This window comes from Panthera onca, chromosome C2 (genome assembly GCF_046562875.1).
Source record: "Panthera onca isolate mPanOnc1 chromosome C2, mPanOnc1 haplotype 2, whole genome shotgun sequence".
Lineage (NCBI taxonomy): Eukaryota > Metazoa > Chordata > Mammalia > Carnivora > Felidae > Panthera > Panthera onca.
Window position 1 is genome coordinate 84,165,536 of NC_138347.1, and position 13,933 is coordinate 84,179,468.

Here is a 13,933-nt window from a genome sequence, read left to right on the forward strand (position 1 = left end):
TTCAAGAAGCAAAGTATAATCAGAAGGGTGTTTGATGAATGTAAAATTAGAGCAAATGGAGTTAATTATATGATTAAAATGTTTAGCCCCATCCACCTTGAAGCGGGCGTACCTGTCAGGAAACAAACAGGGCCAGTCCTTAAGCAGAACATTCTCTCCCCAGCAGCACTTAAATGGGCAGAGATGGGCCTCTCCCTTCTCTGTTTCCATGTGGATGGATGTAACAACCCTTCCTAATGATGGGATTAGCCTGTCCTCTTGCTGTATTAATATAATCTAGTAATATGTAAATGCTCCACTTGGAGACTTTGGATGTCTATTCTGATTCATTAAGGGTTCATGTGACTGTCACAGAGAGCGATCTTCTCTTGTTTCTGAAGTTTTTCTGGGCACTTCTCTGTAGTCCCCAAACACTGACAATAGTCCCCACCACTGCCCCCAATGACTTAAAACAACTGAAGAAAAAGTCCTAAAAGTTCTCATTTCAATGTTGTCACATTCTAATTCATGTGACTTTGCCCCCACATGCTACAGAATACAGGAAGAAGTCCCCAAGAGCAGAAGAGTGGTTTTTCATGAGGACAGGGCAGAACCCCTGAAAGCCATATGTAAATGAAGGCCATTTAACTATACATGGGCCACCCAGTAACCGCTGGAACTCATTGGATATATGCCAAGATTCTGATGTGTCTATAATTCATCTTTGTGTTTTCAGAGAAAATTTACCAAGGAATGAAAAGTGCTATGGTGATGTTTGAGACTGTGGTTGGGCATTCCTTCAAGTGTGTGAGTGAGCAGAGCATCCAGCTGTCAACCCAGCTTCAACTGAAAACAATGAATGTCCAATTTCAAGCCTTTGATTTTGAAGACGACCAATTTGGAAATGGTAAGTTAAATCTTCATCATGTCACAAACATAAACTTCAGAGACCCAGGGATAGTATCAAGTTGTTTTTTGTGTGTGCAGTTGTCAAAGGGACAAGAATCACATGAGCTTCCTAGAATAGTATGATTCTATAAAGCTTTTAGGGCCAAGTTCCCCTCCTGCCATTCCTCTGAGTCAACCAACCTCAAAATCAGACACCTTAACCCACCCTTGTCCTCCCACAGCAGGATATGTTCTCTTTATATGACTAAAACATGTATTCTGACTCCTCCAACACACACACACACACACACACACACACACACACACACTCACTGACTGAATCAAAAAGTCAGAAAATACCACCTACAACTTCCTCTTTACAAGCTACTGAGTACTAGTTAACTCAGGTATTTTGAGAGACTTTAAAGATCCTGAGTATTAGTAATATCTAAAATTCAAGATTTCAGAATAGATTCTTTCCCACTTGCAGAGGGAAAAGAGAAAGATGGAATATTTCAAGATAGAAATATACTCTGTTGGGCACCCTGTTTTCAATTATGAACTCAGTTCTCCTGACTAGAGCTTCCTTGTAGCTGGTCTTAGTTCCCATGCAACTTCTGCTTTGAGTTTTAACCACCACAGAGGGAAGCAGGTCCTAGGAAGAAGGCCAGGGACAGACCAGGCTGACTTTCTGAAAAAGTCCTTTTTTTCCCCGCTGGGAAAATGGGTTACAAGGATTTCTACATATGTGCAGGAATTGAATTTCAGTTTCTAAAACATTCCTTTCATAATAACTAATGACGTTATGACTACCTCTCAGTTTTCATAAACAGATTTAGCTGGAAGATTAGCTGTAACTTAAATTTCTGTAATGTGAATCCAACTTCTCTTTGAGTTCCATTATAAAATTGAAGATGTGCCTACAAAACACTTCTGACATACTTGCTGGGAAGCATTGAGCAGAAGAAGGAATAAAGTGTGGCTTGCCTCAGATCCCCTAATTTCTGTAGGTTTTGTCTGAGTCTTAAAATCTCTGCCTCCATTTTGGACCTTTACCACAGCACCAAGATAAAAATAGTAATATTTCTTAGTAGGTTGGCCCCACTCTGTCATCTTATCCGAAAACTTCCAATCTGGGGAAACTTAAAAATTCATAATGAGGATTTGAAAAGCCTCTGTTATTAATCATGTGACCTTAAATGAGGTACGCATTTGCTCTTCCTCCGGCTCAGAACCTCTGTGAAGCAGGAAGTGAGCAGGTGTATGAAACCTGGTAGTGGCAGAGATGAGAAATAACACCTTTCAGCAACATACACCTGACTTCTATTAGCAGTGCCCAAAGGGAGATGTAGAAAACTATCTTTTCATTTTTCCCCCTCCTTCCCTCACCCTCTCATCCAATTCTCAGCCTCCCACATTCTCAACCCATTTTAGGGAACTAAAATCCCAGAGCCTGAAAATGATTTCTCCAGCCCCAGACCGTCCGGCAGCCACTGTAAGAAGCAGCATTTGAATAGAAAACTTTGGCCATGCAATTTGACACAGGTCCCTGTTTCCAGAGTTGGGAAACATGACCCCAGAACTTACTGTGGCTTACAGTTCTGATCCTGACTCTCTAGACCAAACCAAGATTTCCCAAAGTTGGATCTGCCTCCCAGCTGCATCGGAATCCCCTGGACCCCACCTCCAATCCATCAAAACTAATTTCCAGGATGTGGGGACTGGGTATCTGCAGTTTAATTTAGTCCTTAAGTGATCACAAACACTGCACATTTCAGATCATTGCGCTGACCCTATCTTCCTCGTTTTCACCTGTGTGTCTGAGGCAGCAGGTGGGAAGCCCAGCAGCTCCGTCTCTCTCTGGGTTTCCTTCTCTGTCAGGCTGAGGCAGGCAGGGGCAGTATCACTTCCCAGCATTGTGGCCAGCCTGTAACACCTGTTACTCTGACTTCAATTGCAGCGGATGAATGCTTCAGTGACAGAAACAGGAGAGAAATCCCTGTGGCCGTGGGCCTGAGTATCGCAGGACTGCTTGTCGTTTTGCTAACAGCATGCCTGGTGGCCAGAAAGAGGCCCAGTAGAGGATATGAACGCGTGTAAAGCCCCACCTTCTTCAAAGTGTGCAAGGTTAAGGCCTTGGGAATTCTGGCTTCATATTCAGCCTGAAGTGAAGGAATCAGTTCTTCTAGTAGCCTATCCCACCCTCCCAATCTTATTAGGAAACCCAGTTTTCCCCCAGGGGCCATCTGAAGGCTAATTAAAATGTAGCCACCACTTTCTCCTGTTGGCATAGGGAGGCTGTGCCATAGGCTTGAATTCCATCTTCCACACCTGGTAATAGAGGGCTGGCTTTGAGAATTAGGGATAAGAAGTAGGGACATGCTTGGGAGAGGGAGAGAGCAAATACCCAAAGGGAGAATTGTAGAACGACATTTTCAAACAGCACTGATTTTTCTTACACATTTTGAAGAGTCTCAATATCTAGTTAAAATGTATATATTACCTCTTTAAAAACCAATCCATTTCAAAATAGATTCTAAAGTCATTTAAAGCTCCTGAATTGTGCCCAATTCCTGATTTACTTGAATTACAGAATGGTGTTAATAGACTATTATTTTTAAAAAGACATTCTAGGGGCGCCTGGGTGGCTTGGTCGGTTGAGCGTCCGACTTCGGCTCAGGTCATGATCTCACGGTCCGTGAGTTTGAGCCCCGCATCGGGCTCTGTGCTGACAGCTCAGAGCCTGGAGCCTGTTTCAGATTCTGTGTCTCCCTCTCTCTCTGCTCCTCCCCTGTTCATGCTCTGTCTCTCTCTGTCTCAAAAATAAATAAACGTTAAAAAAAAAAATTTAAAAAGACATTCTATGCTATTATAATGTGTTATTAGTAAAAATAAAAACAAACTAGATAGCTTCCCAACATTTCATTTTTTTAAAATGTTTATTTTTTAAGAGAGAGCGTGCGAAACACGGAAGGTGTGCGGGGGGGGGGGGGGGTGGGGGCAGGTGGCAGAGGATCCAAAGTGGGCTCTGCACTGACAGCACAGAGCCCAATGTGGGGCTCGAACTCATGAACCTTGAGATCATGACCTGAGGGGAAGTCGAATGCTCAACTGATGGAGACATTCAAGTGTCCCCCAACATTTCATTTTTTAAAAATAGAAAGGACATATCAAAGATCTTGCCAAACGAAAGAAGATCCAAATTCTTCACCTTCATTTGTTGTCTGCCTTCTTAACGCTTTTTTTCTCTGCTTTGTCTTTATTTTCTTTGATTCTAGTCTATACTTGTACATTTGTTAATTTGGGCCACAGTAGGGAGGGGATGCAGGCTAAGCATCAAAAATGATCAGGAATGGCAAGCAGAACAGGTAGATCTACGCCAGATTATCACACACTTTTCCTTTTAAGCAAAGCTTTACCAAGAACATCATAAACCAGGAGGTTCCTGACCGGACGGGGAAGAAAAAGTCTATCAAATATGGCTTGGAATGTTACTTGTGCTTTTCTATTACATTGTTTAAATGGGAGAATCGAGGTTTTCATTTCAGAGACAAGGGGGAGGAATGGGCTTCTGGATGTTTTCAACTGCTTTTCCTAACAGGTAGTTTTGTTTTTCTGTATTGCCAGAGGTGCCATTCATTGTTTTGAACAGGAAGTGTATGAAGGTTGGCAACAGCTGTATAACCACTGTTTACCTAGGGCATGTACTGGCTTTCCCTGGAAGGATTTTAGCTGTCTCCACTTTCTCAGAAGTGAGGGTGGGGAGGGCAGAGGTTCAAGAGAGCTTCAAGAGCCCCTGACGACGTTTACAGTGTCAGGACATTCCTGTTTCCTTCTTATAACAGTTGATGTTGATGAAAATCTGGGATGGGAGGACCTGGTGTTTCCCAAAGTAACTGTTTTACCAGCGAGGGCTTGCCTTTGGAGAGATGCTCTCTCTCTCCATCTCCAGCAGGCCCTTCCAGCCGGTCCCTCCAGCCGGTCCCTCCAGCAGGCATCAACAAGTACCCCGTTCCTGACTCCCGTACTTGAAAGGTTCTATACTGTAGAGCACAAGCTGCTTATTCACCATGCTCCTCACCATCCTGTAGAATGACTAAAGGAACGTTCCTCTTCTAGTGTGTGGACATTTCCCCCACAGCACACGGGAAAGAAGCGGAATTAAAATCAAGGAGAGGGGGATAAGGCAGTTCACTTAAGTTCAATTTTCCTTTCTACCATCTTCGGTGAGTTCTTTAGAGTGGCTGCTGCTTAGAGTCCTGTTGTGTACCCCCTCACACACACCCGCCAATTATCTTTTAATTTACCGTGAACTAACATTCTAGTAAGCAAAAAGAGCAAAGCTGTCCTTTGAAAGACTGCTAAATAAAGCCCGGATGCGTTCCGGCCTCTCAGTTCTGCCCACTTTCTGCGTGAGTTCCGGGGAGGGTCTCGGATTGAGAATGCGGCCAGCTACCTGTTGGAAAGAGGTTCTTTCTCCGCCCCTGGATCCCTCTGGAGCTGCCTCCGAGTCTGCCTATTGCGGCTGCAGGTCCAGGAGCCCGAGGCTTCCTTGCAGAGCGCTGCTTGTCGCTTTCTGGCGTCGGGGCAGGAGGCTGCTATGCGCACCCCGGGAAGCCCTGCCTGGGAGGGGGGTGGGGGGGCGGGGCGGGGCTGGCAGGCGCTTGACCCTTGCCTTTAGTGAGTGTACCTGCTGCTTGCCTGTCCGGCGAGTTTCAACTCCATTTTCTCTTCTGCTGAGGATAGGGCATCCTGAATTCGCCCCTCCCTCTGCAACCCACCTAGAGATAATAGAAACCTTCACTAATGCCCACCTGGAAATAACCATCCATTGTTCATATTGATGTATTTCCCTCTCATGAGTATTGTTTTGCTAACTGGAAGCATACAGAGTACACAATTTGAAATCCTTTGTTACCTGTGCATCATAAGCATTTCTCTATGCTATTAAATTTGCAAAGTGTCATTATTATGGCTGCTATCATGAATATGCTATCAACATTATATAATAATTTACTTAATTATGTTTAGAATTGTTATTGTTTTTAGGTTTTCCACAAATATGTGATTAAAGAATTACATAAACAGACAAGACGTTGATTAACAAATGTGTAGAAATGTCTGCCCAATTTTGGTTTTGCCCCATACAGTAAATTGGTTAAAATGGTTATAATTTATTCTGCAGTACTGATTCTTAATTTTTAAGAAAAAAAATGGAAACAAAAGATATATGTAGATGATTTAAAATTTGAATACTTAAACAAGTATTTAAATTAAATTCTGTTAAATTTTTAAATTTGTTTTAAGTATTACAGAAATACATAAAATGAAAAAGTAGAGTTAAAATAGTGACTAAATTTTCCCCACAGAATTTTCCTTCCTCATTATCTAGTAGATGGGTGGAAGGGGAAAGGGTGTTTAAAAATCACCAGTAGCAGTGGAAATATAAGCTAATGCAACACACTTTGAAAACTGGTGAACAAAAAAGAAACAAGATTCAGAGGAAGAGTTGAGAGCTCAGCAGGACACCTGCTTCCCTAGCACACACACCAAGAAGCCATATGAAAGAAAAAAAAAAATCCTGTGAACACATACTACCATTCCTAAAACTGGAGAGAAAAAGCTTGGTCATTTTATCTCTTCTCATCTAGGAGTAGTGAAAATGGCTACTGGGAAAAGGAAGCAGGGTAAACACAGAGACTTATAGAAGTGAACTGGGGAACCAACCCCAAATCCCAGGGTACCCCCAGACTATAGCTAATTCCCAAGGTACAGAAAAGAAGAAAGAATCCAAATAGGTAGTTCAATGGGAAACATTAACTGATCTCACAATGGGAAGAAATATCCTAATTTACCCAGATGATATTAAAGGAAATTCAATGTCATGGATGAAATGCCCAAGCATAAGCAAGATGAAACAAGGTGCATGACCACTATGCAAAATTATTGCAGCAAAAGAATGTAAGAATAAGATTAGATTAAAATATGGCTACAGAGTTTTAGTTTGGCAAGATGAAAAATGTTCTGGAAATGGATAGTGGTGATGGTTGCACAAACTGTGAATTTACTTAATGTCACTGAAGTGTACACTTGAAAACAGTTAAGGGACACCTGGGTGGCTCAGTCAGTTAAGCGTCCCACTTTGGCTCAGGTCATGATCTCACAGTTCGTGGGTTCAAGCTCCTCATTAGGCTCTGTGCTGACAATTCAGAGCCTGTAGTCTGCTTTGGATAATGCATCTCCCTCTCGCTCTGCCTCCCCACACCCCCCCCCCCCCCGCCAAAGTAAATAAAACATTAAAAAAACAGTTAATTTTATGTTATGTATATTTTACCACAATTAAAGGAGGGAGAGTTAGAAAGGAATATAGTTGATAAAATACAAAGAAAACGTAACTCAAGAAACAGAAATCCCTGACAATTGATTTTGCTGAGAATCACTTAATAAGAGTGTGAATTCCATATAACTAGAACTCAGGGGTGAAATGTTATAATGAAAGAGTGAGGTGAATGGGAGAGTTCATTCCTATGAGTGAACAAATTGAGTATCAAAGCAATGCACAGTAACAAATAGTAAGAGGCAAAATAGAGCTGAAAAATGAGTTATCTTCAAGAGAAAAGAACTGAAATAAGCATTTAATGCAGATAAAAAATAAGATCATACCATGATAAGGCAGCTGCTAGGTATGGGAGATATTCAGATTGTCTAAAATAAGGATAATTGGTGCCTCTGAAGTAGAGAGTTCAAAAATAGGAAGAAGATAAATTTGATGGTTTTAGAGATTTTGCTTAAGATAAATGTTTGAAGTTGCAGATTGCAAGAGCACAGTGTATCCCAGGAAAAAATAGACACAGAAAGCTTAACATTGGGCACCTGGGTGGCTCAGTCGGTTGAGTGTCCAACTCTTGATGTCTGCTCAGGTCATGGTCTCACAGTTGGGATTGAGTCCTGCATAGGGCTCTGTGCTGACAGTGAGGAGCCTGCTTGGGATTCTCTCTCTCCCTCTCTCAGCTCCTTCCCCACTTGTGTGTGCATGCATGTAGAACACACAAGCGCTGCACTCTCTCTGTCTCTCAAAATAAATATTTTCTTAAAAGAAAGCTTAACATTAAGATACAGTCAAACTAAGCTATAGAACTTTAAAGATAAAGAATTCTTTAGACATACAAATTCTCCCTCTCCATTAAAAAACCAAATCACCTATAACATTTAAAGCCAGCAAACAACACCTACAAAATCCTAAGGGAAAGAAAGTGTGACTCCGAAATATCATTTACTAAGATAATAGGCAGGTATCCTCAAACATGAAATAATTCAAGAGATATAACACCAAGGAGATTTTCTTAAAGATAGTGTTTGACAACGAAATTTGGTAAGATCAGAGAGAAGCCACATTATAAACAAGAACATAAGCAAGTATCTCTCTGGAATAGAGAAGCCACAGTTTTTTTAAAAAAAACATTTTATCGGGGCGCCTGGGTGGCTTGGTCGGTTAAGCATCCAACTTCAGCTCAGGTCATGATCTCACGGTCCGTGAGTTCAAGCCCCGCGTCGGGCTCTGTGCTGACAGCTCAGAGCCTGGAGCCTGTTTCAGATTCTGTGTCTCCCTCTCTCTCTGCCCCGCCCCTGTTCATGCTCTGTCTCTCTCTGTCTCAAAAATAAATAAACGTTAAAAAAAAAATTAAAAAAAAAAACACAAAAAAACATTTTATCTATTTAAATAGATAAATGGAAAAAGCATTAAACAACTATGGGTCTGAAAATTTATCATACAGATACATCTTGTATATGAAAACCATGTACATGGTTTTTCATTACAACATTATTTGTAATAGTAAAAGTTTGAAACAAGCGAAGTGTCCATCAGTCTGGAACAGATACATCCCACAACAGAATATAGTTATAAGCAAGAATGAGAACATACATTTTTATGTATGTATAGGAAAGTTACCCAAAATATATTGTTAAATGAAAAAACATAATGCATAATAGTGAAAAAAGGAGGAAATAAAATATATTTTCATTTTTGCTTATACCTGAAACATTGGAAATGTATATAGAAAACCAGTGGTTAAGACAGGGGTAACAAAAACGATGAGACAAAGGTGAAAGTGGAACTTCTCAACGTACAGCATTTTGTATTATTTTGACTTTGAATCAGGAATGTGTGTTATATATTTGAAACATATTTTTTTAAACTATTGGAATGATAGTTATCAAATAGAATTGAAATGTTATAAACCAGAACAATGATTTAAAAAATAATATATCTATTCAGGGGCACCTGGGTGGCTCAGTCAGTTAAGCATCTGACTTTGGCTCAGGTCATGATCTCATGGTTGGGGGTGGGGTGCGGGGTCCTGAGATGGAGCCCCTTGTTGGGCTCTGTGCTGACAGCTGGGAACCTGGAGCCTGCTTCCCTTGCTTTCTGCCCCTCCCCCACTTGTGCTCTGTCTTTCTCTCTCTCTCTCTCAAAAATAAACATTAAAAATTTTGTAAAAAAATAATACATTTATTCAAAATTTGAGTTGGGAATAAGAGAGAGAGAAGGGAATCTGTTAGCGCTAATCTTTCAAAACATTATCAATAGATAATGTCTACATTGGAAACACAGAGTTTAGAAAATGCATACCGTCTCTCACTTATTTCATAACCTCTTAATGCACTTCATAACCCTTTAGGGTGTATTTATAGTCTCTTTTTTGAACCTTAAAGAGATCTTTTATGAAACAATATTTCCTGTGACAAAGTTACATTTATTTGAAGTTCGGTAGCTTTCCCAGTTTTGTTTTAGCTTTTTTCTTCTGTGAAATCAATTAAATTAAAATAAGCAATTTTGGTAAAATAGCATTTGTATGATCCTATTTTAATAAAAGTATGTGTATATATTTTTCTACCCATGTCCTTATAGTTGTAAAGAAAGATGCCTGAAATTATATTTGTCCATGTTTTCGCAAGGATAATTTCTGGGTGGGTGGTTTTCAGGTGATTGGTTTTGAAAGGGTTCCGGGGGAGGCTGGCCCAAAATGTACCACAATGGCATACTGATTATTTTGAGTCGAAGCTACTTGGGAAACGGCCAGTGCAAGGACATTCAGACCCTCCTCGGTCACCCTGAAAGCAGGAAATCTCCCATATGAAAGGTACCCTCCCTGTAAAACACACAGTAAAAACACATCCTGTCACCAGAGAGAGGAACGTTAAAGCGAAGAAAGCTATAGAAACAAACCTGTTACTTTTTATTAATCTGCTATCTCAGCCCAAATTCCACTTAGAATTCCTTACTAATTGAAGCTCCCAAACATCTGTTCTCTTTATCCTGTCAAATCCTCACAAATGCAGTATCTCTTTGTTTAAAATGCATAGAAACTGCCTGCATTGGTCATTTCTTTGGGTATCAATTTCATTACTGATGAATTACTGTGCACATATAATAAAACTTAGGGTTTTTTTCCTCCTTTTAATCTGTAATTCTTAAACCAGCTGGAAGAATCTTGGAGGAAAGAAGAAATTTCTTCCTCTCCTACAGTTTTTATTTTTTTATTTGTGCTTTTCTAAATCATCTTAATTATTTGTAAAGAGAAAAATATCATTTTTTGAAAATTGAATGATGTTTTGTCAGGCATACACATGAGCACACACACACACTCATCTATATACAGAGGAAGCAATTGCCTTCCTAGGTTTGCAGTGATTCATTGAAATGGAAGAATTGTGGTGATCAGATCATTGTTTTCTTTGTGTACTTTTCTGCATTTTATTATTATTATTATTATTGTTTTATTTTAGAGAGAGCATGTGCATGCACATGTGAACAGGGGAGGGGCAGAGGGCGAGGGAATCTCAAACAGGCTCCACACTCAGCACCGAGTCTGCTGGGGGGGCTCAAGGAGGCTCCACACTCAGCACGGAGTCTGATGGGGGGCTCAATCTCATGACTCTGGGATCATGACCTGAGCAGAAATCAACAGTCGGTCGCTCAACCGACTGAGCCACCCAGGTGCCCCACTTTTCTGCATTTTAACAACATTTAAGCTATGTGATATTAATTAGTGTTAAATTATATGGAAAGTGAAGGCTGCTGTCTACTCCCATCCCAGCCCTTCCCCAGCATCTTGTCTATCTTTTCACTTCCGGCATACCTGTAGTTTTTTTGGGGTTCATGCAATGCTCCATGATTCTAGGGAACTTCTCTGTCAGCACACTGAGATCCACCACATTCTTTTTAGTGGCCACAATATCTTCTATTGTATGGATATACCATTTAACATTTTTGATGGATATCTGGATTGCCCATTTTGCTCTCATAAAATGAGATTATTGTATGGGGTGCCTGGGTGGCTCAGTCGGTTGGGCAGCCGACTTCAGCTCAGGTCAAGATCTCGCAGTCCGTGAGTTTGAGCCCCCCGTCAGGCTCTGTGCTGACAGCTCAGAGCCTGGAGCCTGTTTTGGATTCTGTGTCTCCCTCTCTCTGACCCTCCCCCGTTCGTGCTCTGTCTCTCTCTGTCTCAAAAATAAATAAACGTTAAAAAAAAATTTTTTTTTAAATGAGATTATTGTAACATACCTTTGTGTACTTACATGAATAGATCTTTATAATACCCTATGGTGGAATTATTTTAGCATATGTGTTTCACATTTTGGTCAATAGGTAGGTGCTTTGCATTTTGTTTTAACATTTTTGTATCTTTTCCCAAATCATTCTAATCAAATTAACTTCTTAATTTGTCAACGTTCTTTTTTATCTAAGAAATACATATTTACTAATATACTAAATAACAAAATTGTGTACTCCAAAAGGGCTTATCATGAAACGTAACATTTCCCTGCCCTTCCTCTAAGAGACAAAGTACTTTTAACTAATTTTAATAATTTCTTATGGTAACTATCTCAATAATTCTTTTTTTAATTTTTTTAAAGTTTATGTATTATTGAGAAACAGAAAGAGACAGAGCATGAGCATGGGAGGGACAGAGAGAAGGAAGACACAGAATCTGAATCAGGCTCTAGGCTCTGAGCTGTCAGCAGAGAGCGCGAAGCAGGGCTTAAACTCACAAATGGCGAGATTTTGACCTGATCCGAAATTGGACGCTTCATCGACTGAGCCACCCAGACATCCCTCAATAATTCTTTTAAAAAATGTTAAAAAGCTTTTCTATTTCTCAATTTATTAGCTTTAAACTTCTTATTATGGCAGATAAGGATTTCATACTCTTAACAACATCCCTTTTATTGTTATATCACTGTTTTTTGTTACATCAATAAGGTATATATTATCATCATTATGTAAATATTGTCACTGCCAAATGAAATAGTATAGGACAAGCACAGTGCGTGTCTTGTACAGATTTGTTGAGTCTCTATCGTTCTCTCTCCCTGGTCCCTCCTGATCCTTTTTTGTCCGACCTCAGGTGAGAATTGATCCTTGGTTTGTTTTGATATTGGTTCATGCGACAATCTCATGAATATATTCTCATATCTATTCTTTTTATTTTTCATGATCTTATGAGATATTTATTCAAATATTTGAAATTTTCATTACAATTTTTCTTTGCATTTGTCTTAAACTAAGATGATATGACGTTTTACCTTACAAACCCTTGCCCTCACCTTGTTCTTCTTCATCCCGTTCTCCCCTTAGCCATCTACAGGCCATTACTTTTATTGGTTTATCATGCATTTATCCTTCCAGGTCTTCTTTAAGTAAATGCAAGAAATATATCTTCATTTCCTCTTTACTTACATAAAACATTGTAGTACTATATGCATTTTTCTCTGCGTTACTTTTTTCCCCTTAACATATGCTGGAGATTTTTCTTCTTTACTTTTTTTTTTTTTTTAATTTGAGTACAGCTGACACATGGTATTACATTAGTTTCAGGTGGACAAAGTAGTGATTCAACTTCCCTATAGGTTATTATGTTCACCACAAGTGTAGCTACACCTGTCACCATGCACCGCTATTATAATATCATTGACTATATTCTCTATGCTGTACCTTTCATCCCTGTGACTTATTCGTTCCATAACTGGAAGCCTGTGTCTCCTACTCCTCTTCACTCATTTTACCCGTTCCCCTATTCCCCTTTCCTCCCCATCAGTTTTTTTTTATGTATTTATAGACCTGATTCTGCTTTTTGTTTGTTTATTCTTGTGTTTTCGTTTTTTAGATTCCACATATGTGTAGAAATGATATGGTATTTGTCTTCCTCAATCTGACTTATTTCACTGAGCATCCAGGTCCATCCAGGTTGTTTCAAATGCAAGATCTCATTCTTTTTATGGCTGCATTATATTCAATTGTGTGTATATGTGTGTATATACATACATATATCACATCTTCTTTAACCATTCATCTATTGCCTTTTCTCTATCCTTGAATAAGATATAGTTCTCTATACTTATTTGTATTCAATCAAGTTCCCTTTTATCCTCATGGCTCTCCACCTTTCTCCAGTTGAGACTGACTACATTTTAAACAAACAGAATAAATACTCTCTAATGAAATAAAGAAAAAAATTTTTATTTTCAAAGTTTATTCATTTATTTTGAGACAGAATGTGCGTGTGCGCACAAGCGGGGGGGTGGGGGTGGGCGGGCACAGAGAGAGAGAAATGGAGAGAGAGAAACCTAAGCAGGCTCTGCGCTGACAGCTTGAACCCACGAACCATGAGATCATGACCCAAGGGCTTGAACCCATGAACCACGAGATCATGACCTGAGCTGAAACCAAGAGTCGGATGCCTAACCAACTGAGCCACCCAGATGCCTCTAAAGAAAAAAGTTTTGACAAATTTACAAATGTTCATCTTTAAGCTCTCATAAATAATTAGAACTTTAAGTGTAGCCAAAAAATATTTTACAAAGTAGATAAACATCACATGTTTTCAAGAGATCAGGTATAATCTAACAACAATCTCTTGTATGTAAGCACATTCTACTTTTCAGAGAACACACCTGGAAGAAAACATGTCTAACGATTATTAAGTATCTATTAATTGCTGGGGGTGCCTAGGTAGCTCAGTTGGTTAGGAGTCAGACTCTTGATCTCAGCTCAATTCCTGAT

At 39.7% G+C, this 13,933-nt stretch overlaps 1 protein-coding gene across 2 annotated transcripts in view; it reads left to right on the forward strand.

Moving 5' to 3' along the window:
* LAMP3 (lysosome associated membrane protein 3) overlaps positions 1-13,933 on the forward strand; it is a 36,902-nt gene that overhangs the window by 22,043 nt on the left and 926 nt on the right. The window contains exons 5-6 of one of the 2 annotated variants that reach the window (XM_060639322.2): positions 716-886; positions 2,828-3,463. In XM_060639322.2, coding sequence (XP_060495305.1) covers positions 716-886; positions 2,828-2,967 — 311 coding nt within the window. In that variant the 3' untranslated portion in view covers positions 2,968-3,463. Of the gene's footprint in view, positions 1-715; positions 887-2,827; positions 3,464-13,933 lie in introns of those variants that run through there. The other variant, XM_060639323.2, reaches the window with a different exon arrangement.